The sequence below is a fragment of the Podarcis gaigeae genome (genome assembly GCF_964106915.1).
Source record: "Podarcis gaigeae genome assembly, chromosome: 18".
NCBI lineage: Eukaryota > Metazoa > Chordata > Lepidosauria > Squamata > Lacertidae > Podarcis > Podarcis gaigeae.
Window position 1 is genome coordinate 10,741,597 of NC_139696.1, and position 26,364 is coordinate 10,767,960.

A 26,364-nucleotide genomic window follows, 5' to 3' on the forward strand; every position below is an offset into this window, starting at 1 on the left:
GGTGAAAATAGGAACTCCCTATTCCGTAACCACAGAGCCCAGGGCTTGCCGATCAGAAGGTCGGTGGTTCGAATCCCCGCGACGGGGTGAGCTCCCGTTGTTCAGTCCCTGCTCCTGCCAACCTAGCAGTTCGAAAGCACATCAAAGTGCAAGTAGATAAATAGGTACCACTCCAGCGGGAAGGTAAACGACGTTTCCATGCGCTGCTCTGGTTCGCCAGAAGCGGCTTAGTCCTGCTGGCCACATGACCCGGAAGCTGTACTCCGGCTCCCTCGGCCAGTAAAGCGAGATGAGCGCCGCAACCCCAGAGTCGTCCACGACTGGACCTAATGGTCAGGGGTCCCCTTTACCCTTTACCTTATTCTATAACAACAACAAGGCATCTGCGGCATTGCTCTGTCGGAGAGGAGCATCACAGAATCACAGATTTGGAAAGGACCACGAGTGTCATCTCGTCCAACCCCCTGCAAGGCAGGAACTTTTTTGCCTAATGTGGGACTTGAACCCGCAACCTTAAGATGCATACTCCCCAACATTTCTCTCATGAAAATAAGAGACTCTGGGCGGCTTCCAACATATGTAAAAACATCATAAAAACATGAAACGTTAAAAAACTGCCTTCAGGTGTCTTCTAACGGTTGCATAGCTACTTATCTCCTGGGCTTGGGGATGGCGCAACTCCAGACCCTCTAACATTTCTCTGATGAAAACAGGGACGTCCTAAGGAAAAGCGGGACATTCCGGCATCAAATAAAAAACTGGGACAGCTTCTGTAAATCCCTGGAAAATAGGGGCACTTGGAGGGTAAATGCCTGGATAGCTCCGTGCTGACAATGCCAAGGTCGCAGGTTCAATCCCCATATGGGACAGCTGCATTGCAGGGGGTTGGGCTGGATGATCTTCAGGGTCCCTTCCAACTCTACAGTTCTACTGTCTGACTTCATTTCCTGGTGATGCTAACCTTCCACAGCCACCCAAAGTGGCCTGGGGGGCGGCGAAGGTGCCTGTGACAAAAACTACAACCCCCATTTCCCAGCCTGGAAAGAGAGAGCGGTTGTTAAGCCCCGCAGGCTCCAGGAAGTTCTCAAGCAGGACGCAAAGGCAGAAAACAACCCCTTGCTCCTAGTCACCAAAATCTAGTACTCCAAGGTAGACTGCCCTTGCATGGGGAGGCTCCAAGTTGCTGTCAAGGTGGATCTCTGTTAAGGAGAGCTCTGCTGGGTCAGAGCAAAAGCCTGCCAAGTCCAGTGGCCAATCAGACTCATGGGATCAGAGAACTGTAGATTCGGAAGGGACCTCCAAGGATCATCTAATCCAACCCTGTGCAATGCAGGAATCTCAGCCAAAGAGATTCTCTCCCTCAAGCCCACAAGCAGGGTGTGAAATGAATGAGGTTAATCCCAAAACGCGGTGATTGCTACCTCTGCCTCTCCCTCTGGTTTGGGTTTTTTCAGGTAGACTTCCTTAGCTCATGGAGGCTCCGTTACACCAATAGCTATGGAGAGATCAGCTTTCCTTCCCCGAATCTCTGCAGTCTAGTGGACATTGCCACATCTCCTGGCAGGGAATCCTGTCAGTTAGAGGAACGGGATTTCCCCCCCCCCCCCAGCCTGTGGACTGGCATGTGGGTCCCTCTTGGGCACTTTGGGGTCATGAGGCCGGGCTGGTGACCATCCCGGCTTGTGGGGAGAGTCATGAGGACTTCATTCAATCTCCAGATTATCCACTCACTGCCCGCTTTCGCAGTGGGTGCGGTACACAATGCAGAACTTACACAACTGGTCTGAGATTCTGGCCCGAATCTACTGCTAAGTTTCATTCTGAATTGATTGTTCTGAATCTCCTGATGGGTAGGGATGCCCCAGGGTCCGAGGATCACGGGAGAGGGAGAACAAAAAGTTATTTCAAGCCACTTTCTCCCTACTAATTTTAAACTCTGTGTTCTAGTTTCAGTGTGGCTATGCCCCAGAAATACATCTGAACATGGACCCAACTGTTAAGCGTGTAAGGACAAAAGAAGCAATTATAATTTAACAGTTTTCATGTTACTCTATTTTACCAAAGCAACTAGGAAAAAAAATTATGATGGGAAGATCTCACACAGGTGAAGGGAAGCAGTGGAGAGGAGGGTAGGGTTAGGTTGAATTTGGGAGAAAAAAATAATATATGGATATAATAGATTCTTGTAGAATAGTAATATATTGTAACCAGAATAGAAGTTTAAAAGGGGAAGTAAATGTACTTTTTGTATTTTCATTATTGTAATAGTTATTATTATTTCTTATGGGTAGAAGGCAATGTTAATTTAGGCTTCTTTGTTTTGCTGTCTGTATAAATTATTTAAAGCCAATAATAATAATAAAAAGAAATACATCTGGACCCAAATATGTGCCAGCTGGGAGCTGAATGTGGGATTTACTCTGTCTTTAATTAGCACAACAGAACGTCAGGATAAAGGCAGGTCTCGGTGGGAGCTGGAAGGGCCCTCAAGGATCATCTAGTCCAACCCCCTGCAGCTGTACTATAACAACACACAGTACAGTGAAAACAGCATCAAACAGAACCTGCCCTTCAGTAGTTTGAAACAGGGCTTCTACCTCAGATCGTTCAATGGGTTGGTTTTGGGAAGAAGATTGGAAGAAATTCAAAGTTTATTTGCAGAAACATTGCAAAATTAAGGAATGTTAGGAGGATGCTGGAATGAAATGATGTGGTTTTAGTGGAAATGTTATAAAGGATTAAGTAAAAATAGATTGTTAATTGGTGAAAGGAGAGAATGTAAAGTTACATCATATTAAGATAAATTATACAACAAAAATTGGGAAAGATGGAAAGGATTTGCTGAAATAGCTAACTGAACTAGAATACAAAAAAGGGAGGTGTGAGGAGGTCAAGGAAACAAGCAAATGAAAGATAAGTTATGGTTCGATTTGTTTTTTAATTGTTTCTATTTTTCTGTTTTTTTATTGTGATGTGTTGTCTTGTTTTTGTTTAATTTGGTGTTTTTTCTTCTTTTCTTTTTGTAACCTTTAAAACTTCAATAAATATTATTTTAAAAAATCAACAAAGGGTTGGTTTTGTATTCACCGTTAGCCAGAGTAGACCCCTGAAGTGAGTGGACATGACTGACTTAGGCCTGTGACTCTGAAAGTGTCTACTCTGAGTAAAAACCCAGCGCGATACGACTGATGGATGCCAGTCAGAGTGGCAGGGGAGTGAAAAAGAGCAGAAACCACATCATGGACCTCACAAGGACTAGCCACGTGAGCTGCCCAGGCACCTTCTTATGCCGAAACACATACAGCTGAGGTCCCAGCCCAGCACTTCTGCAAGTTGCTTTTGGGACGAAGGCTGCAAGCAAGGCCTGCTGCGTTAGGCGTCTCCTCTGGACAGGGAAGCTTAATTTTGCCCTTTTTTATTTTTAGCAAACCAGCTGAAGAACACCACCCACCCTGGAATGAATCAGGAGGACCGAAATACACATGTGTCTGAATTGCACATCCTTGCACCGAAAAACAGAAGCAGCGCACCAGACACAGAAATGGCAAAATTCCTTTTTGCCTGGGCAAGTACAACTTAACCCATCACCTCTGAATACACACAAACAAACACACACACACACATATATAATGGTGTCGCCTATTTTATCTGAAATAAGTCCCCATTGACTGAGTTTTTGAGTAAGCATGCTGAGGACTAGAACTTTTGTTTCCCTCCCCAAATTCTCACGCCAAGTGGATGCCAAGCAGCAACTTTCCTTCAAGTAAGCCTAGCAGTTTAAGCAACAAGTGGCATGCAATTTGTCAGGGAATTTGGGGTGTGTGGGGGACTTACCCCTGAAGAACCCCCCTCTCTGACGCCAGACACCTCTGGAACTCGGTCCATTTTGAGCAGTGCAAGCTGGGTGGCAAACCGGTTCCCGAAACAGGATGCCACAGCTCAGCTTGCACCCTGAAGCCCCCTGAAGACTTACCATGATCCCTGCTCTGACCACTCCCCAGGTTGGTGCTGAGACCCCCGCGATGGGTCACTGAGGTTCTCTGTGGGTCATAGATGCATTCCTGGCGCAGGGCAAGGAGCAAGCGGGGAGAGATCTTGCAGCGGTGAGCTTCAGAGCTGTGCAAGTAGCAAGAGAGAAGTGGAAGCTCACCAGAGTCACAGCAAGTTCCTCTATCCGGCCCTCCCCCCCCTCCCCGCCTTCATCTCCCCCTTACTTCCTCCTTCAGAGTTGTGCAAAGTTGTGCAGGTGACAGGCCTCTGAGGAGTCAGTGCAAAACTGCACTTTTATTTCAGGATGACACTCTCGAACCCAGTGCCGGAATAGAATCGTAGAATTGGGACCCAAGGGCCATCTAGTCCAAGCCCCTGCAATGCAGGAATCTCGGCTGAGTTAATAGTTAATTGATCTCTTTCCTCTAAGTTTCCTGTTCTGGAGGGGGATTTAATTTTTAAAGAAAACGACACACACGGACACAGGCCTGGAAATGAGGCCAGATGAGGAACGATTGAGGGAACATAGAATCATAGAATAGAATCATAGAATCATCGAGTTGGAAGAGACCCCAAGGGCCATCGAGTCCAACCCCCTGCCAAGCAGGAAACACCATCAGAGCACTCCTGACATATGGTTGTCAAGCCTCTGCTTAAAGACCTCCAAAGAAGGAGACTCCACCACACTCCTTGGCAGCAAATTCCAGTGTCAAACAGCTCTTACTGTCAGGAAGTTCTTCCTAATGTTTAGGTGGAATCTTCTTTCTTGTAGTTTGGAACCATTGCTCCGTGTCCGCTTCTCTGGAGCAGCAGAAAACAACCTTTCTCCCTCCTCTATGTGACATCCTTTTATATATTTGAACATGGCTATCATATCACCCCTTCACCTCCTCTTCTCCAGGCTAAACATGCCCAGCTCCCTTAGCCGTTCCTCATAAGGCATCGTTTCCAGGCCTTGGACCATTTTGGTTGCCCTCCTCTGGACACGTTCCAGTTTGTCCGTGTCCTTCTTGAACTGTGGTGCCCAGAACTGTCCTCTGGGTTTGAGTTTGACCAAACTGCGGGAGGAAGTGGAAGAAGACAGGAGTGCCTGGTGTGCTCTGGTCCAGGGGGTCACGAAGAGGCGGACACGACTAAACAACAACAGCCTGGAAAAGAGGAGACTGAGAGGAAACACAATAGCCATCTCCAGCCCTAGGAGTATTCAAGGGAGCTGTTCCTGCAGGAAGAACTGTGAGGGGAGGGACTCTCATCAGTCAAGGCCTCCTTCCACCTGCCTTGCTCCACCCTCTAGTCCCTGCTTTGCAATGTGTATTGTATTATTTTATGTACTGTGGCTTGCTGTTGTCTTATTGATTATGGCTTAGAAATTATTTATTGTAACTGTTGAATGGACGTCTCTTTAACTTTTATATGTTGGTATTGTTATTTTATACTATTCTAATGATTGCTGAAGGGATGCGGGTGGCGCTGTGGGTTAAACCACAGAACCTAGGACTTGCCGATCAGAAGGTTGGAAGTTCGAATCCCTGCGACGGGGTGAGCTCCCGTTGCTCGGTCCCTGCTCCTGCCCACCTAGCAGTTCGAAAGCACCTCAAAGTGCAAGTAGATAAATAGGTACCGCTCCGGTGGGAAGGTAAACGGTGTTTCCATGTGCTGCTCTGGTTTGCCAGAAGTGGCTTAGTCATGCTGGCCACATGACCCGGAAGCTGTACGCCGGCTCCCTTGGCCAATAAAGCGAGATGAGTACCGCAACCCGAGTCGGTCACAACTGGACCTAATGGTCAGGGGTCCCTTTACCTTTACTAATGATTGCTGAATGTTACTTTTTTGGTGTAGGTTGCCTATTTTAAAATTGTTTTATTATCACACTTTTGTATTGCATTAGATTGTTATAAGATGTACATTTTTTGTTTCTTCAGCTGGTAAACCGCCTTGAGTATTGGAAGATAGAAAGACGGTATACAAATTAAAAATGATGTCCAGTACTGTGTCCAGTTCTGGGCACCACAGTTCAAGAAGGACACTGACAAACTGGAACGTGTCCAGAGGAGGGCAACCAAAATGGTCAAAGGCCTGGAAACGATGCCTTATGAGGAACGGCTAAGGGAGCTGGGCATGTTTAGCCTGGAGAAGAGGAGGTTAAGGGGTGATATGATAGCCATGTTCAAATATATAAAAGGATGTCACATAGAGGAGGGAGAAAGGTTGTTTTCTGCTGCTCCAGAGAAGCGGACACGGAGCAATGGTTCCAAACTACAAGAAAGAAGATTCCACCTAAACATTAGGAAGAACTTCCTGACAGTAAGAGCTGTTTGACACTGGAATTTGCTGCCAAGGAGTGTGGTGGAGTCTCCTTCTTTGGAGGTCTTTAAGCAGAGGCTTGACAACCAAATGTCAGGAGTGCTCTGATGGTGTTTCCTGCTTGGCAGGGGGTTGGACTCGATGGCCCTTGTGGTCTCTTCCAACTCTAGGATTCTATGATGATGATGATGATAAAAGGTAAAGGTAAAGGTACCCCTGCCCGTACGGGCCAGTCTTGACAGACTCTGGGGTTGTGCGCCCATCTCACTCAAGAGGCCAGGGGCCAGCGCTGTCCGGAGACACTTCCGGGTCACGTGGCCAGCGTGACATCGCTGCTCTGGCGAGCCAGAGCCGCACACGGAAACGCCGTTTACCTTCCCGCTGGTAAGCGGTCCCTATTTATCTACTTGCACCCGGAGGTGCTTTCGAACTGCTAGGTTGGCAGGCGCTGGGACCGAGCAGCGGGAGCGCACCCCGCCGCAGGGATTCGAACCGCCGACCTTTCAATCGGCAAGTCCTAGGCGCTGAGGCTTTAACCCACAGCGCCACCTGCATGATGATGATCTTCAAATATCTCAAGGGCTGTCACACGGAAGAGGGAGCCAGCTTGTTTTCTCCTGCTCTGGAGGGTAGGACTCGAACCCATGGCTTCATGTTACAAGAAAGGAGATTCCAACTAAACACCAGGAAGAGTTTTTTGACAGCAAGAGCCATTTGACAGTGGAAGGGTCTCCCTCGGGAGGTGGTGGATTCTCTTCCTTGGAGGTTGTGAAGCAGAGGTTGGGTGGCCATCTTTCATGGATGCTTGAGCTGAAATTCTGCATTGCAGGGGGTTGGACTAGATGACCCTCGGGGTCCCTCCCAACTCCACAGTTGTATGACTCTATGATTCTGTGAAAAAGCTCTTTCCTGTGTGATGGAGTGAGATGGTGGCTCCAACCGCAATGAATCAAAATCATAAAAATAAGGGCCAATGAAAACCTGAACCTCTAGGTTAGAATGACTCTTGTCAAATCAGGTTCTGAAAGTTAATTAGTGCCCCCGCACCAAATTACCAGTTCAGAATGTGGCTCATTTCCTTTTTTTAAATAAACATTAAAAATTGCTAATGTGACAGTGCAATGGCATGGTTTGAACAACAGCGAATTGAGACGATGTACAGATAATTACATGAAAATAAGGGTCAGAATGACTTTGTTTGGGAACAGTTACCAGCACAGAAAACAAACAAACCACCTAAACAACTAACAGCGATGTGATGGAAAGTTGGGGTCTTCAAGCCCAGTAAATTATATAAGTTTGCAATGAAGAATATTTTTTGTTTGCGTGTGCCTAAAACTTCTGTCCTCTTAAAAAGTTGATGGCAAAATAAGGGCGGACGAAGGGTTAAGGATGCAATCTGCTCCAGTAAAATTTTGCGTTTAAAAACACCCCCCCCCCAATTAGAAACCAGTCTCTTGTTGCACCAGAGTTGCACCAGAGTTGGTGGCTCTTACTGGGTGTGTGGATGTGACACGGAATGTACTGTACTGCTACCAGTGGGATTCCTGCTCTGTGAGGAAAAGGAAAGTTGTCAGTTTGGCAGGGAATGAAACTTTACAGGGGTGCTGTAATGGTTCTAGGGGTTGCTCGTGCGTAAGTTGCCGCCACTCCTGGCTAGGTTACCTGGGTGAACCCTTTCTGTCTGGACAGCCCTTCACTTCGTGGCTGTCTCAGTCGCTGGCAGAATCCGTCAGTGGGCGTTTCTTGAACTTCTTCCAGCAAAGAAGTTCTTTGACGCCAAGTCTCCTCCTGCTCTCCCTGCGCAGAAGTCTTCTACGCAGGGAGGGTGTGGGCAGCGGAGGACCCGTGCTATCCCCGCTGGTCTCCGGTGAAGAGTCCTGGAGCCCCCTCGCCAATTCCCCCATCTGCCCCCCTTCTCCACTGGTGCTACGCTGATTTCCTTCCCCAGCAGATGGGCTGCCTCTCTCCCTACTGGGACCCTCTCCGGCATCCCTCTGGAGCCTTCCCTCCGCCTCTGGCTCCGATGGCAGTTCCCTGACAGGTGCTGACTGAGGAATGGGAAGAGGTCCCAGGAAGTCAAAGGGACAAAGGGCCAAGGAGCCCAGAGGCCAGGGTGAGAGAAAGACAGGGTTGCCAGCTGACACGAGGTACCAATGACTAGGTTTAAAATCCAGGGTTGTACCCAACTCAGCACAGAACAAACCTCAACTTCACCATGCCCATTAATGCCAATGGGTCTATTTCAGGTGGAACTAAAATAGGATCAAACCATATGTTTTTACATCTCCCCAACACCAGACATAGATGCCAATTCATAATAACTCAGAACCAGGGGTGGTAGGTAGTTTTTTTATTGTAAAAATCATGCTGTAATTTCTCTCTCTCTCTTTCTCTCTCTCTCTCTCGCTCACTCTCATCGTGGAAACAGGATTTTAAACAACTTCTATAATAACAATATTATTAATACAATATATCTGTATATATTTATATATGAAATGGTGAAATCTGACCCTGCCCACCAGAGGGCGCTCTGAGCAGATTAAGAAAACTAGCACCCAACTATCAGCTAGGAAGGTTCCTTTGGCGAAATGACGGATCTTCGTCTGCTTGTGTCCGGGACCCAAAGGAGAGCAAGTGACTAACATTTTGCTGGCGGCAAAAATCCAGAACTGTTGCTGGGTATCACCGAAGCTGAAATTTGAACTGGATTCAGTTAAAATTTTGAGGGAATGGGAAACAGTTTATGAGTAATACATTGCCCCACCTGGATGAGTGAAATCCCACAGGTCCCTTAGACTTACCAGCGGGCTGTGGGGTACTTTGTGGGGTGAGGGCAATCTCTAACCAGATGGGAGAGGGAGAGGGTTTGCCTTGTGAGATCCACAAAAGGGGCAAAGGTGAACCAACCAGCCTCCCAGTGGCATAGCAAGGGTTGCCAGTGCCCAGGGCAACCTGTGGAACATTAGCACTCCCCGAGTCCCTTCCGCCAGTCCCACATTGAACAAAGTCAACGAAAGACTCTGCCATGTTGACCTCTGTCTCTTTGATGTGCACATCTTGAATCACTTGAGACAAGCGTGGGGACAGTGGGACAGGGAATAGGTCAGGAGAGGGGATCTTTTGAAAGCTTATGCAGAGGGCACCCTAGCAACCAGTCACCACCCAAATCCATAGCTGTCAACTTTTTCCTTTTTTAAAGGGAAATTCTCTTATTCTGAATAGGATTCCTCGCAAGAAAAGGGAAAAGTTGACAGCTATGCCAAATCCGCCCATGCAAACATTGGGAGATTTTCTGTGTAAGCTGTTACTTCTATTATTATTTTTTTGAAATTGTGCACACCTAAGAATTTTGTGGCACTGCAACTCCCCCACCCCACTGGCTGATTTTGAATTTCTAATTTTGATTGTTCTGGAATTTGGCATGCTGCACTACACCTTCTTAAAAAGGTAATTCTGGAATTGAAACGTACGCAGCTTTACTGTAGTTTCGAGTCTCCAAGGATAGGAAGGGACCTCCATCAGGTTTGTGAGAAACCAAGAGAGGTGAAGGAGTTCCCCCCTCAAAGCACCAAATTATCGTTTATGTCCGCAAATTCAAAGGGAAGACCATGGAAGCATGTAATCCCCAAATTCAGTGGGACATAAACAGTTCTAAAAAATATCCTAGGATTTTCCCTCACTCGCAGGCTCTGATTTGGCCGCAAACCCCCGGACTCTGAAAACAAGAGGTCTGTGTCCAAATTTCTGGATCTTCCTCCTTTGCAGCTTTGGAGAATCCCAGACCTGGAGATGAACAAGTAAGATCCTGTCACCTGCTTGTTTCTCTTAAGTGAGCCCCCGAGGCCTTGCTGTATCCTTTTCTCGGCCATTCACCTGCAGCTTGGGATCCCTGCCCGACTCCCAGACCCAGACTCCTGTGCTATGCCTTCTCGGTGGGGCTCACAACAGCCAACCCACTGAGTAGGGGAGAATTCTGGGACTGAAAAAATGGGGGGGGGGGCACTAGTGACGCGGGTGGGCTACTCCCACACCGTCGGGTGGGCAGGGAAACGGCGGCACCCAGATGTGATACTAAAATAAATAATAATGTCAGAGTTTCAAGTAATGCACTCCACAGCGCCTTGCCCAGGTCCTCTGCCCGAGGCACAGCAGCCCCTCGCACCGCGCTCTGCTGCGCCCCCCACGGAGATTCTTGCCTGCTCGTTGGCGGCCCTGGGGGAAGGGATGGGTGGTGGGGCAGGGGAAGGGCACAGCCATCCCTTGACCCGAGCCTTCCCGATTTCCTTGAGGCGCCAAACGCCCCCCCCCCCCAGTCACCGCTGCCTGTTTAATGCCCCTGGCAGGTTTTGCAGCACATCTGTCGGAAGTAAGGCCGGCTACAGAACTTGAACTTTAGCACCAAAGGGCAGTAGGCGACCTTGTTCACATCTTTGCATTCTGGAGAGGAAGAAAATGGAGGGGGGGGGAGAGAATGTGTGATGTTAGTGGGTCAAGAGTAAGAGGGGACATGAAGACGTTTACGAAATCATGTGCGGTGTGGAGAAAGTGAAGTTTTGCTGCCTCTCTTGTCACGCTAGAAATTGTGGACGTCAGATGAAGCCGAATGCCGGAAGGTTCAGGGCGGATGAAAGAAAGGAACTCACTGCCTGGTAGGCCAGGGGTTTGGGATGGCTGGGCTAGGTATTTGTTGACTAGAGACCCCAGCCCCTTCCAGGCCCTAAGGGTTCTAGCTGTGGGGATGTCTCCTCCGGGCTCTCCTGGAGGAGCCTGGGAGGTAAGGACGGTCTCTTTGGGGTTCAAGAGACGGGTGACAAGGCATCTGAATAAAGTGGACCACGGAGCAGGTCCATCTCCTCCTTGTCGCTGCCATTGTCAGAGGTCTCTGCTCCCAAGCATTCCTCGTTGGGGACTAAGGCAGTTTAGGCCTAGGACCCTCGTACCTACAGGACCGCCTCTCCCGGTCTGCCCCACGGAGGACCTTAAGGTCCATAAATAGTAACACCTTAGAGGTCCCAGGCCCTAAGGAAGTCAGATTAGCCTCAACCAGAGCCAGGGCCTTTTCAGTGATGGCTCCGGCCTGGTGGAACACTCTGTCTCATGAGACCAGGGTCCTGCGGGATCTGATTTCTTTCCACAGGGCCTGTAAGACGGAGTTGTTCCACCTGGCCTTTGGCTTAGAATCAGTTTGATTCCCTCCCCCTCTTTCTTTTTCCTTTCTCCTCCTATGAAGACACTGCATCCTAATGTTTTAATGTTGTATCTTAATCTTTTAAATTGTATTTTAACCAACTTGTTTTTATTATTGGTTGTTAGCCGCCCTGAGCCCAGTCTTGGCTGCGGAGGGCAGGGTATAAATAAAATATTATTATTATTATTATTATTAATTATTTAGGTGAGACCCAAGCCAACCCCTCCCTGTCCGGCTGGCCTTCTGTGGTCTGCAGGTTCCGGCCCATGCCACGGGTGTAAGTCCCAACAACTGGCCCCAAGACAGCCCAAGATCCTGAGTTAGGTGACAATAGCTTTGTCTCATGGGGAACAAAGTTTTTGCCACCCCACCCCGACCCCCGGGTGCTTGATACAAATGTTGGAGCAGCACGCAGGTACCTTCGGGGTTCTCTGTGGGTCCCGAGTCACACTTGCTCTCGCACTGCTGTGCCGCCGCAGGCTTGAGGGCTTCTATGCACTCCCCGGAGGGCTGCCCCGTGTGGGTCATGCACTGGACCGAACGGCGTTGCTGGCCAAAACTGCACTGCCCAGAGCACTTTGGGGAAGAAGAAGAAGGAAGATGCAGGAGGGTTAGGATGGGCTAAACAGTATGAAGTAAGATCGTAGTCCTCATGATTTAAATAGAAACACAAGAAGCACATAGAGGGACAGATGGATAGAAAATTTTGGACTTGCAAAACTCTGATTGTACTCTTATTTCCCCCTAAATGAAATAAATATAAAATAAATAAATACTACATAACATTTAGGAATTGCCTGAGAACATTCCTGTTTACCTGTTGGATTACCTATTGAGTCCCCAAGCCTTCACCCTTGGTTTGTCCCAACCAATATGGCTCCCCAGTGCTTTCTCCATTGGTTTGACCCACTCAGTATGGCTCCCCATCCCCTTCACCATTGGTCTGACCCAACCAAGATGGTGGAGCAGCTCTATTGACCTCCACTGACTCTTTGCCTCTGGTTGAGGCTCCCCGCAGTGGCTTGGCCTAGTGGAACAGTCCTTGCCAGCTCTCGTAACTGAAAGAGAGCAGCAGTTCCATACCTCTCCCCACTCGCCGGTGACCCACCGCGGGGGTGGACAACGCCGAAGGCTGCACCTTATACTGGTTGGGGGCTTGGCGTCCTCGGGACACTGGGAGGTGGGCAAGGTGGAGGTGTGGTCGCCGCTCTTGCAGAGGACAATTCGGTGGCGGAAGCCGGGCCCGCAGTTTGGGGTGCACTGTAGAGAGAGGATGCTGTTATGGACTGGGGCAGAGAGAGAGAGAGAGAGAGAAAGGATAGCTGAGCTGTGCGGCTTGTTTGGCACATGACCCAAATGTTTGGTTGTGACAGGGGGTAGTGTGTTAAGAATTTTAAAGTCTTAGATATATAATAAATGTTCATAAATGTACCAACCAAGCATGTACATTGATCAGCACAGGAAGACTGACCTGAAACCATTTTTGATTCCCAAACTGACCAAATGTTTTCTCTCCGAGGTCAAAGGAAAATGGAAAAGCTTCCCCATCGTCTTTTCATTCACAAATCCTGTCTTAAGGGCATGTCTGTCTGTGTTTGAATGGGGTGAGCCTGTGACCTGACTCAGGAACTAAGTACAGTATTTTTTGCTCTATAAGACTCACTTTTTCCCTCCTAAAAAGTAAGGGGAAATGTGTGTGCGTCTTATGGAGGGAATGCAGGATGCACAGCTATCACAGAAGCCAGAACAGCAAGAGGGATTGCTGCTTTCACTGTGCAGCGATCCCTCTTGCTGTTCTGGCTTCTGGGATTCAGAGTATTTTTTTCCTTGTTTTCCTCCTCCAAAAACTAGGTGCGTCTTGTGGTCTGGTGCGTCTTATAGAGCGAAAAATACGGTATTTGTCATTACAAAAGGCTGGCCAAGCTCCTCAGGGTATCCAATCAAGTGAGCATTAACAGGTAACCTGTCAGATGAGATAAACAATGCACTCAGATTTAGGTAGGTATGATGTATCTGGGGTGGTGGTCTTGGGTTAAACCCCTTCTGTGATGTATGTATCATGTATGGAGGGGTGGTCTGGAGCTCCATGGCAGGGAATTTAAAATTTCTATATAAGGGTAGGCACACCTTAGTTCTGGATTCCTCCTCCTTTCCTGTGTGTGAAGGGGGCACCCTGTTGCAACAGATCAATAAAGATCAGGCTTACTAGCTGCTTTGCTTCTCAATACTCTCTGGTTGGTCTCTGTTATTTTCTCCTACCAGTAGGGAACCTACGTAAGGACACTATATGGGCTCTTGGATACCCCAGAAGGGGAAAGGGCTACTTGTTTAATTGGTGCGTGTGCTTGTGTGCCATGCTCAGTACATATTAGACATTTAAAAAGACACAGAGGCTCTTACCTCAGACCAGTCGAGGGCGGCCCATTCTGGGGGGCAGGTCTGGTTGCCGCAGGGCTCCAGCACGCGGGGGCGTGGAGAGTTGCAGGCGGTGTCGTCCAGGATCTTCTCCTCCGTGGTGGAGATTTTGCGCCGGCAGGTCACGCTCCGGGTGCGAACGCCCTGGTTGCAGCTGCGGCTGCACTCGGACCAGTTCCCGATCACCCAGCTGCCAGAGGCGAGAGGCAGAAAGGATAAGTTTGCTTCCCCTGTGTGCTGGGAAGGGTGTGGGGAGAAGGGGCAGCTACAGGCCCTGGCGGTGCAAACGTCCAGAGGAGGGGGTTTAAATGAGAGAAGTAAATTCACTCAGGGGCATGTCACAAAGTCTCCAGAGCTTCCAAGGGGAAAGGCTGCAAGGTTTGGGACATTTTAGAGAAAAGGCGAGGAAGAGGTGACATGATGGGAGTTTATAAAGTTACGTGTGGCATGAAGAAAGTTTTTCTCCTGACACTAGGACTAGTGGACATCCAGTGAAGCTGAACATTGGAAGATCCAGGGTGGATAAAAGAAAGTCCCTTTTCACACTGCGCATGGTGAAACTGTGGAACTCCCTCTCATTGCAGGGATGACTGCCAGCTTTAAAAGAGCCTATTTTTAAAAGACCAATTCATGGAGGGGAGTGCTGTTAATGGCTAGGGCTGATCAATATATTGATATATCACCGCAAACCAGTTTGAAGTCCGAATGATGATATCAGTTTCATAGTTTTTGACATGGCAATACATCGTGAATCATGATGTGTGTGTGTGTTTGTGCGTGTCAAAGAGAACAATAACTACCAGACTTTTAGAAGACATCTGAAGGCAGCCCTGTTTAGGGAAGCTTTTAATGTTTGATGTATTATAGTATTTTAATATTTTTTTGGAAGCCGCCCAGAGTGGCTGGGGAAGCCCAGCCAGATGGGTAGGGTATAAATAATAAATTATTATTATTATTATTATTATTATTATTATTATTATTATTATTATTATGCAAAAATCACAATGTGGGAAAAACCATGCAGCCAGCCAATGCCTCTACCTAGTTCCATCCTTTGCGGTAAATTGTGATGTTTATTTATCTGGTGATATATTGTGATGTTGAAAACGAGATACAGTCATACCTCGGGTTGTGTTTTTTCAGGTTACAGATCGCCGAAACCCAGAAGTACCGGAACGGGTTACTTCCAGGTTTCGGTGGTTGCGCATGCACAGAAGCACTAAATCATCCTTTGTGCATGCGCAGAAGCACCGAATCGCAACCCTCGTGTGCGCAGACGCGGGTTGTGAACGCTACGGGTTGCAAATGTGCATCCTGCACGGACCACTTTCGCAACCCGAGCGTCCACTGTATTGCCCAGCCCTAGCTATTAGTCACAATGGCTGTGCTCTGCCTTCACAGCTGGAGACAGTGATGTTTTTGGACACCATTGGCTGTAAACCGCAGGAAGGGCTCTTGTGCTTGGATCCTGCTTTCACACAGGCAACTTGCTTAGCCACTGTGAGAGCAGGATCCTGGACTACGTAGGCTGATCCAGCAGGCTCTTATGATGTTCTTATGAGCTTCTGTTACCGAATCTGTATTTAAATTAGAATCAGAGCTTGGTGGATAAACCACTAACTGGATTTCTATCAGTGGCTGCATGGATGGTTATAGCCGCATTCTGGAAGGATCCGGTTCAAAAACAGGATGGCGTATAATTCCTTATGGGGTGGGGGAGGGGACTGACTCACAAGATTGGCAAGAGGAATGAAGTACCCAGGACACCTTTCTGGGGAAATGGTGGAGCTTTCACAACATTCAAAAATCATCCAAGAAACCAAAAACCAAAGGTTGATGCTGACTTGCAGATCACTTAAGATGCATTCTGCTCTAAGTTGTGGCGTACGTAGGGCAATACAGGTTTTCACAATGTATTTCGGGGGAGAAGATAAATAAATATTTCAAAAAGAAAGGGAAAGGGATGCATAGGTATGTAAAAACTAAGAGACCCTCAAATGTTTTCTTGGAGGAGGGGAGAGTTGGTATTTTCCCTGTCTCAATTGGATTGTTGTTGTTATTTAAATTTTTATACTGTCTTGTACCTGCAGGACTCAGGGAAGTTACAAATTAAGATTACAATATAAAAACACAGAATACATAAAAAAATGCAAACCAAAAACCCCAATAACCCCCCCCAACACATTTTAAAAGGCCATCGGAAGTCAATCAGTCATGCCTGGGAGAAGAGGAACATTTTTGCCTGGCACCTAAAGGTGTCTAATGAATGTGCCAGGTGGGCATCCCTGGGGAGAGCGTTTCCACAAATGGGGAGCCACTGCAGAAGAGGCCTTGTTCTTGTGTTGCCACCTTCTGGACTTCTTGCGGAGGAGGCACGTGAAGAAGAGCCTCAGATGATGAATGCAGAGTCTGGGATGGTTTATATGGGGAGAGGCAGTCCTAGAGGTATTGCGACCCTGAGCTGTTTTAGAGGTCAAAACCAGCACTTTGGCTTGGGCCTGGAAACTAATTGGCAGCCAGTGCAGTTGGACCAGACTATGTATGCCCCGATGAGCAACCTGGATGCTGAATTCTGCACTAGCTGAAGTTTCTGAACCATCTTCACATACAGCCCTACGTATAACGCATTGCAGTAATCTAACCTCGAGGTTACCAGAGCATAAACAGTAGTTAGGCTTTGTTTGCCTGTTGGATAAAAGAGTCTGGGCACTGGGCCTCTTTTGGGGTGCCCCTCCCCCTAGGATGCATAGCCCCCCCCCCCGAAAGCATCTAACTTACGCCGGCGGGCAGGGCTCAGTGTTGCACAATCTCTGTCTCTCGGGCAGCTTAGTGTCGGGGCTGCAGAGGTGGTTGAAGACCGTGGAGCTGTCGGCTTGGTTGCGGCAGACGACGGGCTGGACCTGGCTGCCTGTAAGGATGGCGCTGAGTGAGGATGCTGAGGTCTGAGCAGCGAGAAACAGCAGCACCTTCTCACTCACTCCCCACACCCTAGGTGCCAACTCTCTAGGGCCCTGGGTGCTTGAGTATCCACAAAATTCCCCTTGAAGGGAATTTCAATGCCAGGGCCATGCATGCTGCATGGCACCCACGGTCCCAGGCACCCACCGTCGCGGGGCCAAGTTGGCACTCCTGCCCCCCACCCCCCAGGTTCCATAACACCCCCTAGCCAAACAGTCTGCTTTTCAGTGGTAGGAACTGCCTGCCCTCATCCCCAGCAAATGTGTTTTCAAAAAGATGTGTGGACAGAAGCAAGGGTTTATCTAGTTCAGAGCTGGCTACAATGATTTCGGAGATTGAAACCTGGAACCTTTCCCATCTAAAGCAGCTGCTCCACCACTGAGCTACTGAAGTAATTTTCAAGTCCTTGTGTTCCCAAAACAGGGACAATGTTTTTCCTTCTACTGAGTCAGGCTGCTGGTTTGTCTAGCTCACTGATTGGCAGTGGTTCTCTAGGGGTTCAGGTGAGGTTTGCTCCCAGCCGCACCTGAGATGCTAGTGGGGATTCGAACCCAGGACCTACTGCGTGCAAAGCAGATGCTCTGCAGTTGAGCGATGGCCTTTCTCCTACAAATAAAGCAAGATTCTAGTCCTCACAGTTCTGTATGGCTTAAATTGGAACATGGGGGTCTGCCTTGGAGCAAGTCTTTCCAAAGGTCTGCCGAACTTAGCAGAGTCTCTACACCACTGTCGACACAAAAATGGCAGGGTCTCTCTAGGGGTTCAGGCAGGGGCCCTACCTGGGTTCGAACTGGGCAGTGCTGGATTACCAAACAGGCAGAGTAGGCACCAACCTATGGGCCCCACACTTTTTAGGGGCCCCACAATAGCAGATCAATATAAGATTGATGTGATATTGAAATAAAATTGATTTATTGAAATGGTTGGTTGGTAAAATCAACAACATATTAGGAGATAATTTGCACAGGGCCCCCTGAGATTTCAACTACCCAGTGGCCTCCACGGGATTTAATCCAGGACTGGAACCAGGGACCTTTTGCATGCATACTGCTGCCGCACCTCTGAGCTGGGCCCTTCCAATAAAGAGTCTTACCTCCGCCACAGAGGGCCGAGCACTTTGTCCACGAGACATACTGCCACAAGTACTGGGCGACGGAACCACGGACAATGGGTGCATTGAACTTGTAGCGGATTCTCTGCAGTTCTTCCCTGACGAGCACCTAGGGGTGGAAAGGAGAGGGAATAGGGAGGCACAGCCATGGTTGGTGGAGAACCCCGCACTTTCCCAAAAGGACCTCAGAAGCAGAATTCTCTGCTGGAAAATAAAAAAGCCACCCCCACTCCCCGTAGCTGTTCTGTTGCATGACTTGCGGGACGTTATTGCAATCAATCCAACAATACATGTTTTGCCAGATGGGCACACGAAGGGGCAAAGGTTCACAGAGGTTTCCTACAAAAGTTGCTAGAAGGAACTCTTCCTGAGATCACTTCCTTTGTCTGTCTTGGCAGGAAGCTGTAGTACTAAATCCTTCCTTCCTGTCTCAGCGTCTCTCTCTTACTTCGTCATGCCTCCAAACTGGCCACACATGCATGCCTAGTTCAGGCACCATTTTTGAACACTTTTGTAACTTAGATAGTGATTATAAGTCTGCCTTCATTTTGCTACTGTACTTCCTTCTTCAAGACCGAGCTTATGTAAGTAAATACTACTTTTACTTCTTCACAAAGCAATGTCATCATCATTATTATATCATTGTATTGAAAAGTTGGAAGGGATCTTGAGGATCATCTAGTCCAACCCCCTGCAATGCAGGAATCTTTTGTGCAACACAGGATTCGAACCCACAAGCCCAAGATTAAGAGTCGAATGCTCTACCAAATGAGCTATCGCAGGTCCTTGGGATTGTTATTTTTAAGGGGGAGAAAAGGGGTACTGCCGGGGGAAATCCAGTCTGCCTTAAAGCAGCCCAGATTATTGTTTCTAGAAGATTAAATCAACCTTGTTTTAGCTTCCAAATTTAAAGCTACAGAGTATGGTAGTTACTGATCTCATGCACGTGAGCAAGGAAGAATAATAACTAAATAATATATCCTCTCCTAAGGCTTAAACCCATTTCTACATTATACGACCCTCGGTCCAACAAGGATCACATGCCATCCCAATTACATGGCCAATCAGCTTTAGCTGTGTGCTGAGGTCAAACAAGGGCAAATGGAGACTGTTAGTGAGCATGGCCATAGCTGTCAACTTTTCCCTTTTCTTGCAAGGAATCCTATTCAGAATAAGGGAATTTCCCTTTAAAAAAGGGAAACGTTGACAGCTATGGGCATGGCGTCCTTTACTGGTCACAGGGAGAATCTTGGCTTATCAGGGATCACCCTAAAGCAGCAGTTCCCAAACTTTTTTGGGCCCCACCACAAAAAGCACTCTTCAGTAGAGCACTGGAACCTGATTTACAAAGACTGGTAGTCTTAGATACCGCATTTAGTAACCCCTGTTCAGTCAACGAACCATGACGATGAGGGTGACGTTGGTGGGGCCCAGGGATTCCAGGGACTCCAGCTCGTCTTGAGCACGTCTGTAGTGGAAGGTGGTCCCGGCGATGTCAAAGCGCCGGGGTGGGTCAATGGAGAGCTTTCCGTTGACGAAGTATTCATCATTCTCCCCTCTCAGAGCTGGAAAGAGAATCCGGTGTGTGTGTGTGTGTGTGACGAAGTCAGGGGTGGGCTGAAGCACTTGCATCCCACCCCCCAAAGGATTCAGGGATATTTTTCATAAAAATCATAATTGTATTATTTGTTCCCCACCCATCTGACTAGGTTGCTCCAGCCACTCTGGGCGGCTTGCAACAAAATATTAAAAGCACAATTAAAAATTTCCCTATATGGGGCTGCCTTCAAATATCTTCTAAACATCAGATAATTGTTTATTTGCTTGACATCTGACCACCGAGAAGGCCCTCTGCCTTGTTCCCTGCAACCTCACTTCTCGCAGGAAGGGAACCGCCAGAAGGACCTCAGAGGTGGACCTCAGTGTCTGGGCTGAACAATGAGGGTGGAGACGCTCCTTCAGGTATACAGGGCTGAGGTCATTTAGGGCTTTCAAGGTCACAACCAAGACTTTGAATTGCACTGGGAGCCACTGTAGGTCTTTCGGGACTGGTGTTATATGGTCCAGCCAATGGCTCCCAGTCACCAGTCTGGCAGTGGCGTTCTAGATTAGTTGTGGTTTCCGAGTCACTTTCGAAGGTAGCCCCACGGACAGCACATGGCAGTAGTCCAAGTGGGAGATAAGGTAAAGGTAAAGGTACCCCTGCCCGTACAGGCCAGTCTTGACAGACTCTGGGGTTGTGCGCCCATCTCACTTAAGAGGCCAGGGGCCAGCGCTGTCCGGAGACACTTCCGGGTCACGTGGCCAGCGTGACAAAGCTGCATCTGGCGAGCCAGAGCCGCACACGGAAACGCCGTTTACCTTCCCGCTGGTAAGCGGTCCCTATTTATCTACTTGCACCCGGAGGTGCTTTCGAACTGCTAGGTTGGCAGGCGCTGGGACCGAGCAGCGGGAGCGCACCCCGCCGCGGGGATTCGAACCGCCGACCTTTCGATCGGCAAGTCCTAGGCACTGAGGCTTTAACCCACAGCGCCACCTGCGTCCCTTAAGTGGGAGATAAACCACATGCAAAACCAGAGTTTGGAGGTGACCTCAAGGACAAGCCGCCTGGGGTCTTCCCTGCTTAGCTAAGGTTTCTCACCAAGGTAGTTCAAGGAAAGGTTGAGCTCCCGAATGTCGATATGCACCGATCCTTTGGGGATCCATATCACCTCTTCGTAGCCTGTGCGGCAGATGGAGATAATCAACCAAGGTAAGTTCTAAGAGGGTCCTCAATGCTCAAAAAGCCAAGAGAGAAAATTTGGTGCAGGGAATTGCAAAGCACATGAAGAATTGTGTTGATGTTGTCTTCTACTAAGTCAGTGCTGCGATGGGAACCTGGGAGACCAGGCTTCAAATTAGTGTTTTTAAGGGCACTGGTCAATAGGCATTACAGGCATTGGGCAATAGGTGCTATGCACAGCTGGGAACCTCCCCAATCAAGTTCCACCTGTGCGATTTATTTTTGAATGCACCTGCCTTGGAATAGAAAAACATTTGCCTACAACATGTCAGAACCATCTTGGCCACTCTCTGTGCTGTACATTTGTCCACCCATCGGGTCACCAGGCAACCCTCACCTCCGTCCGGCAGCGAGTGGTTGAAAAGTCCTTCAATGGTCTCGCAGGAGCTCCCGTCCCCTCCGCAGACCCGGCATTTGTCCTCCTTGGTGTCCGAGCCCAGGATGCGGTCGCAGCCCACGTGCTTATAGGAAACAAAAGGAGAGGTTTGACGGAGGAAGTTCTTGGAAGAGTTAGGGATGGCCACTCAGGTTGGGCGATACCGGGTTTTCAACATTGCAATGTATCACCAGCTAAACATTGCGATATACCGAAATATCACTAATCTGAAATAAGGATGGAGGCATTGGCTGGCTTCACGGATTTTCCCCGCATCAGTATTTTTGCATAGCACATACACGCATCATGATTCGCGATATATCGCCAAGGTCAAAAATTAAGAAACTGATATCATGGTATGATGTTCAAACCGGTTTTGGATGATATATCGATATATCGCCCAGCCCTAATGAGACCAACCTGGGTAGCCTTAAAAGAAAGTAGGCCTTTCTAAAGAGGAATTGGTTTGGCCAACGGCCCGTTTGGTCCAGCATCCTCTTCTCACAGTGGCCAGCCAGATTCCTCCAGGATGCCCACAGGCAGGAGATAAAGGAGCAAGCCCTGTGCCTCTCACTGTGATTCATAAAAAAACTAAGAACCTGAAGCTGGGACTCATCTAGTCCACCCTCCTGTCCTCACAGTGTCCAGTCAAATGCCCCCCTAAAAAGCCCAAGCGGGATGCGAGAGTACATAATAGCCTTCTCTTGCTCCCCACCATTTATTTTTTTAAAAAATATTTTATTAAGGATTTTCTTGTTTTACAGAGGAAAGTGTAATGACTCATATTTTTCCCCCCATGTAACATTTTTACAAATCCGTTTCATTTGTTGAGGCATTAGGGGGAGAAGAAAAAGAAAGAAAGAAAAAGAAAGGGGGGGTGGAGGGAGGGGAGATGGATGGGGGTGGGGTCGGGTGGCGGTGTTTCTATTATGCTTAATGTATGTGCTCTCCACCATTCTAAGGTAGACTGTCTCTGCCTATGAAGGCTCTATTTGTGAAGCAGAAACTAAGTGGCCAACCAGATGCCCAGGATGGGAAGCCCACAAGCAGAAGCTGACCATCATAGCAAACCTCCCTCCTATGGCACCCAGCAACTGAGATTCAGAGGTAGACTGCCCCAGTCCAGGAGGTGATACACAGCCATCATACCTAGCAGCCACTGATAGCCTTATGGTCCCTGAATTTGTCTAATCCCCTCAGTTAGCCTGATCCAGCAGACTCTTCTTATGTCCTTAAATCATGTGTCCCCCTCTAAATGGAAAAGCCCCCCAATGCATAAATGTTCCCTTATAGAGAAAGTGGACCAACCTCCCCCTCCCGACGGTCCCAGAAGCTGCCCATTAAACCTCAGTCAGCCGGAGGCCTACGGGCAACGAGGAGGAGTGGTTACAGCGCTGGAAAATCACCTTGCACTCTCCATTGACACAGATGTCGTTGGAGTCCTGGCGGCAGGGTGTTCCATCCACCACGGCTGCCGCCCTCTCCGTGTAGAAGTTGAAACCTTCCGCCAGGCAGTTGAGCGAACAGGACTTGACGCCTCCTGCGGAGAGATGGCAATTTCAAACCACTAGATCAGAGAGGCTGGATTGGGAATGGGTGAAAGCTGCCCCCCCCCCCCGGGGGTGTGTGTGTGGAAACGGCCTTACCTCCTCGGTACGTCTTCCAGGTGTAATACTTTCCTCGGAAGGGGATATTATCAAACTCGGCGCACTGCAGTTCTCGGAAGTCTTGCGAGCCCGGTAGGCAGTCCTGGGGTGGGGGCACAGAAAGATTGCCAGATTTATTATCGGCTCTCTGAGGGGCTGAGGGGTGTGATTTACAACCGGGGGGGCCTGCTGTTTTTAATGCCTGGAAGCAGAGATGGCGCATTCTGGACCCCACAGCTGAAAGACTTTGCTGGGAGGTGCAAGGCAGAAACTCCATGAATGAGCTATAAGGTTGGGAGCTGTTGTCACTTCTCACATCTGTTTATCATTATTAATATTTATTAAATTTGTATACCTCCCTTCACCCGAAGATCACAGGCAGCTCATGACATAAACATTCAAAACAAGAACCCAAAATACAGTTATTGATTGTGTGTGGGGGGGGGGGAACACTCCTAAACCCTAGAAATTGACAAATGGTAAGGTAAAGATAAAGGGACCCCTGACCATTAGGTCCGGTCGTGACCGACTCTGGGGTTGCGGCACTCATCTCGCTTTACTGGCCAAGGGAGCCGGCGTACAGCTTCCGGGTCATGTGGCCAGCAGGACTAAGCCGCTTCTGGCGAACCAGAGCAGCACACGGAAACGTCGTTTACCTTCCCGCCGGAGTGGTACCTATTTATCTACTTGCACTTCGACGTGCTTTTGAATTGCTAGGTTTGCAGGAGACAAATGGTAGGGTTTTGATTAATTGGGATGTGGATGAAAGTACAATCTGCAGAGCTGTGCCAGACAGGAAATCCCTGGGCTGGCTTCTGCAAACCAGCCTGGCTGGCCTAGCAAACAGCAAATCTGTCAACAGTGGTGCTGGCTTGGGCCCTAGATTATGGGTGCCCAGTGGCGAGCAGGTCAGGACAAAGAGCAAATCTGTTAACATGACAAAAGGTGTTGATGTGCTATCAGAGAGGAATTCTGTGGCCTGGGGAAGCAGACAGTGCCAAGGTGATGGGTGTGTGTGTGACAGGAAAAGAGTCTTTCAGCAAGGTGTGCTGGGAAGAAGAAAGGGAGAGAAGGATGGGATCCATCTTGGGCAGGCTGGCTGAAGGCTGGCTGGGAGAGATGCCTTGGAGACCAGAGCTGCACAAGCCCCCCTTGAAATGACCATGCTGTAAGATCGGGACTCCCTCCAGGCAGACTGAAGGTGTAAACAGGGGAATAAACCACATTTCTTAAAGGTATGGCAGTCTCCGCCGTGTCGCAATTCTCCAAGAGACCACAGACCCTGGGTGAACACTCAGAACCCCTTGGGATCTTGCTGCCTCTCAGCAGAGAGTGGGGGTGGCGCTCAACTTTTGTAACAACCCATTCCTTTGCCCCCACCATCCTCCCATCCCAGAATCCCTTTGCTACTCACGTCAGTGTTACAAGACCGGTAACGCTTCCGTTCCCCGAGACAGTATTTCCCACCAATCGTCGGCCTTCGGAAGACAGAAAAGGAGGTAGACGTGGGAAATGGCATCCCAGGGAGTATGGGGGATGTCTCGGGTGTTCATGCAAGTGTCCACTTACCGTGGGCTGTCACAGTGGCGGATGGATGAGGAGACGCCTCCTCCACAAGTCCGGCTGCACTCTCCCCATGGCGACCACGTCCCCCAGGCTCCGTCCACGCCCTCTGGCCGTGTGCCGAAAGGAACACATTCCCGTTTGTAGCACCACTGGCGGTGGATACAGAGGATGGAGGAAAGAAGAGAGACCCACCGGTCAACAACAAGACCCCCCACCTCGCTGGCGTTCATGCGTCTGACCTCAGCGGGACTGCGTGATTAGGGGTAAACTGGCCGTCTGGAAGGGATCCCAAAGGCCATCTAGTCCAACCCTCTTTCAAGGCAGGAATCACTGCTGTGGGTTAGGGTACAGCAAGGGTGGCCCTGCCTCTTACCCCCCTCTCGATGGTGTTAGTCTGGCAGATGGTCCCCTCGGCCGCTGGGATGCTGTTGGTGATGCATCGGTTGCTCTTGCTAAGACACCAGAGCTCGTTGCAAACTTCCTGGAGGAGGAGGAGAAGAAGGACCAGTGGGTGGGTGGGGGCGCGGGCGGAGCTGGGAGGAGGGGTGCACGGCCGCAGAGGTTGGTGGTGCTACGTGATGTCTTGGACTAAGGAAGGAGGTGGCAACTGATGACTGGAGACTGAAGGAAGGATTAAAGAAACACAACAGGTCTCTGTGGAGACTAGGTCTGGGAGATACCTGGTGATACATCACCAGCTAAACATCACAATATATCACAAGGTCTGAAATAAGGAGCTATGTAAAGGCACTGGCTGGTTTCATGGTTTCCCCTGCATAATGATTTTTGCATAGCACACAAACACAGGCTGGGAGCCTCAATGTCTCTCCTCGGGAGGCTTCAACCAGGGCAAAAAACGTGACACCCCTGCCCCCTGCAGCTACGGCTCTGCATTAAAGTAAATGGATTGTAGCAAACTGCACCAAACTCAGCAGACCCATTAACATCAATGGATCTGTCAAATGATGCTTTTACTCAGTGGAGTCATTTAAGTCAGTGGGTTGCCTCGAATTATATCATGCTGTGAGGAGCCCCTTGGGGTATAGGAAGGGCTACAAAGGAAGAAGGTGGTGATTCCATTTTCCCACTCCACCCCCTCACCATTCCCCATCCATTAATAAGCAAAAATACTGATTTTGAAAATCATCAAAGTGGAGAGAAAAAATTGGTGGAATTCTCATGGGTGGAGTGCAGGGGTTAATATACAATCGTACCTTGGAAGTCAGAATCCGTTCCAGACGTTTGTTCGACTTCCAAATGTTTGAAAACCAAATCCTGGCTTCTGATTGGCTGCAGGAACCTCCTGCAGCCAATCAGAAGCCGCGGAAGCCACACTGGACGTTCGGGTTCCAAAAGAACATTCACAAACTGGAACACTCACTTTCGGGTTTGTGGTGTTCGGGAGCCAAAATGTCCAAGTTCCAGGGCGTTTGGGATCCAAGGTACGACTGTATTCCTTTTGAGGTGGTCAAGGGGTGATGATGATGATGATAATAATAATAATAATAATAATAATAATAATAATAATAATAATAATTATATGCTACCCATCTGACTGTGTTACCCCAGCTACTCTGGGAGGCTTCCAACAAATTGAAATACACTTGGAAGCATCCTTCCATTCATTCTGCAGAGAGCTCTGCAGTCTTCCCAGGTGCCCACAGTGCAATCAAATCACAGTTCAGTCACAGAATCATGGAAAGGGACCCCAAGGGTCATTTAATCCAACTCCCTACAATGAAGGAACCACATGTAAAGTATCCCTAAAGAACTGTATTGGTAGTGCTTCCCACGAAGCAGCTTTTTCTACATCAGGAAGTGTGGTCACCCAGGAAGGCTGTGGGGTGCAGAGGGCATATTGCCTGGGGAAAATGTTTATTGGGAACGAAACATACACCTGCCTAAAAATGTCCAGAAACTCCCAACTGCCCTGTGAACCAGGCAGAAAAGGTGGAAGCCTCTTTCGCAGAAGGAGAGTGGTTTTTAAAAACAACAACCCGAAGGGCAGATTTCAGCCCCGCACTC

The 26,364-nt window shown here is 48.8% G+C and overlaps 2 protein-coding genes and 1 long non-coding RNA gene across 4 annotated transcripts in view; 1 reads left to right on the forward strand and 2 right to left on the reverse strand.

Annotated features, from left to right (window-relative positions):
• MYO1F (myosin IF) overlaps positions 1-4,191 on the reverse strand; it is a 56,571-nt gene extending 52,380 nt beyond the window's left edge. Inside the window, exon 1 of the mRNA XM_083720235.1 lies at positions 3,974-4,191. Within this exon, the coding sequence (XP_083576361.1) occupies positions 3,974-3,976 (3 nt within the window). The 5' untranslated portion in view covers positions 3,977-4,191. The remainder of the gene's footprint in view (positions 1-3,973) is intronic.
• LOC310835900 lies at positions 1,208-3,839 on the forward strand. The gene is made up of 3 exons (XR_014559778.1): positions 1,208-1,377; positions 1,948-2,004; positions 3,426-3,839. It is a non-coding gene; the product is annotated as an uncharacterized lncRNA (long non-coding RNA).
• A 4,441-nt stretch (positions 4,192-8,632) lies between the features above and the next one.
• Positions 8,633-26,364, reverse strand: part of ADAMTS10 (ADAM metallopeptidase with thrombospondin type 1 motif 10) — a 44,406-nt gene continuing 26,674 nt past the window's right edge. For both annotated transcript variants that reach the window (XM_083720234.1, XM_083720233.1), the window contains 14 exons: positions 24,713-24,820; positions 24,343-24,488; positions 24,188-24,251; positions 22,774-22,876; positions 22,534-22,667; positions 21,089-21,212; positions 20,611-20,691; positions 19,371-19,534; positions 17,952-18,078; positions 16,679-16,808; positions 13,886-14,090; positions 12,569-12,745; positions 11,905-12,061; positions 8,633-10,734 (listed from right to left, as the gene is read on the reverse strand). In XM_083720234.1, coding sequence (XP_083576360.1) covers positions 10,625-10,734; positions 11,905-12,061; positions 12,569-12,745; positions 13,886-14,090; positions 16,679-16,808; positions 17,952-18,078; positions 19,371-19,534; positions 20,611-20,691; positions 21,089-21,212; positions 22,534-22,667; positions 22,774-22,876; positions 24,188-24,251; positions 24,343-24,488; positions 24,713-24,820 — 1,830 coding nt within the window. In that variant the 3' untranslated portion in view covers positions 8,633-10,624. The remainder of the gene's footprint in view (positions 10,735-11,904; positions 12,062-12,568; positions 12,746-13,885; positions 14,091-16,678; positions 16,809-17,951; positions 18,079-19,370; positions 19,535-20,610; positions 20,692-21,088; positions 21,213-22,533; positions 22,668-22,773; positions 22,877-24,187; positions 24,252-24,342; positions 24,489-24,712; positions 24,821-26,364) is intronic.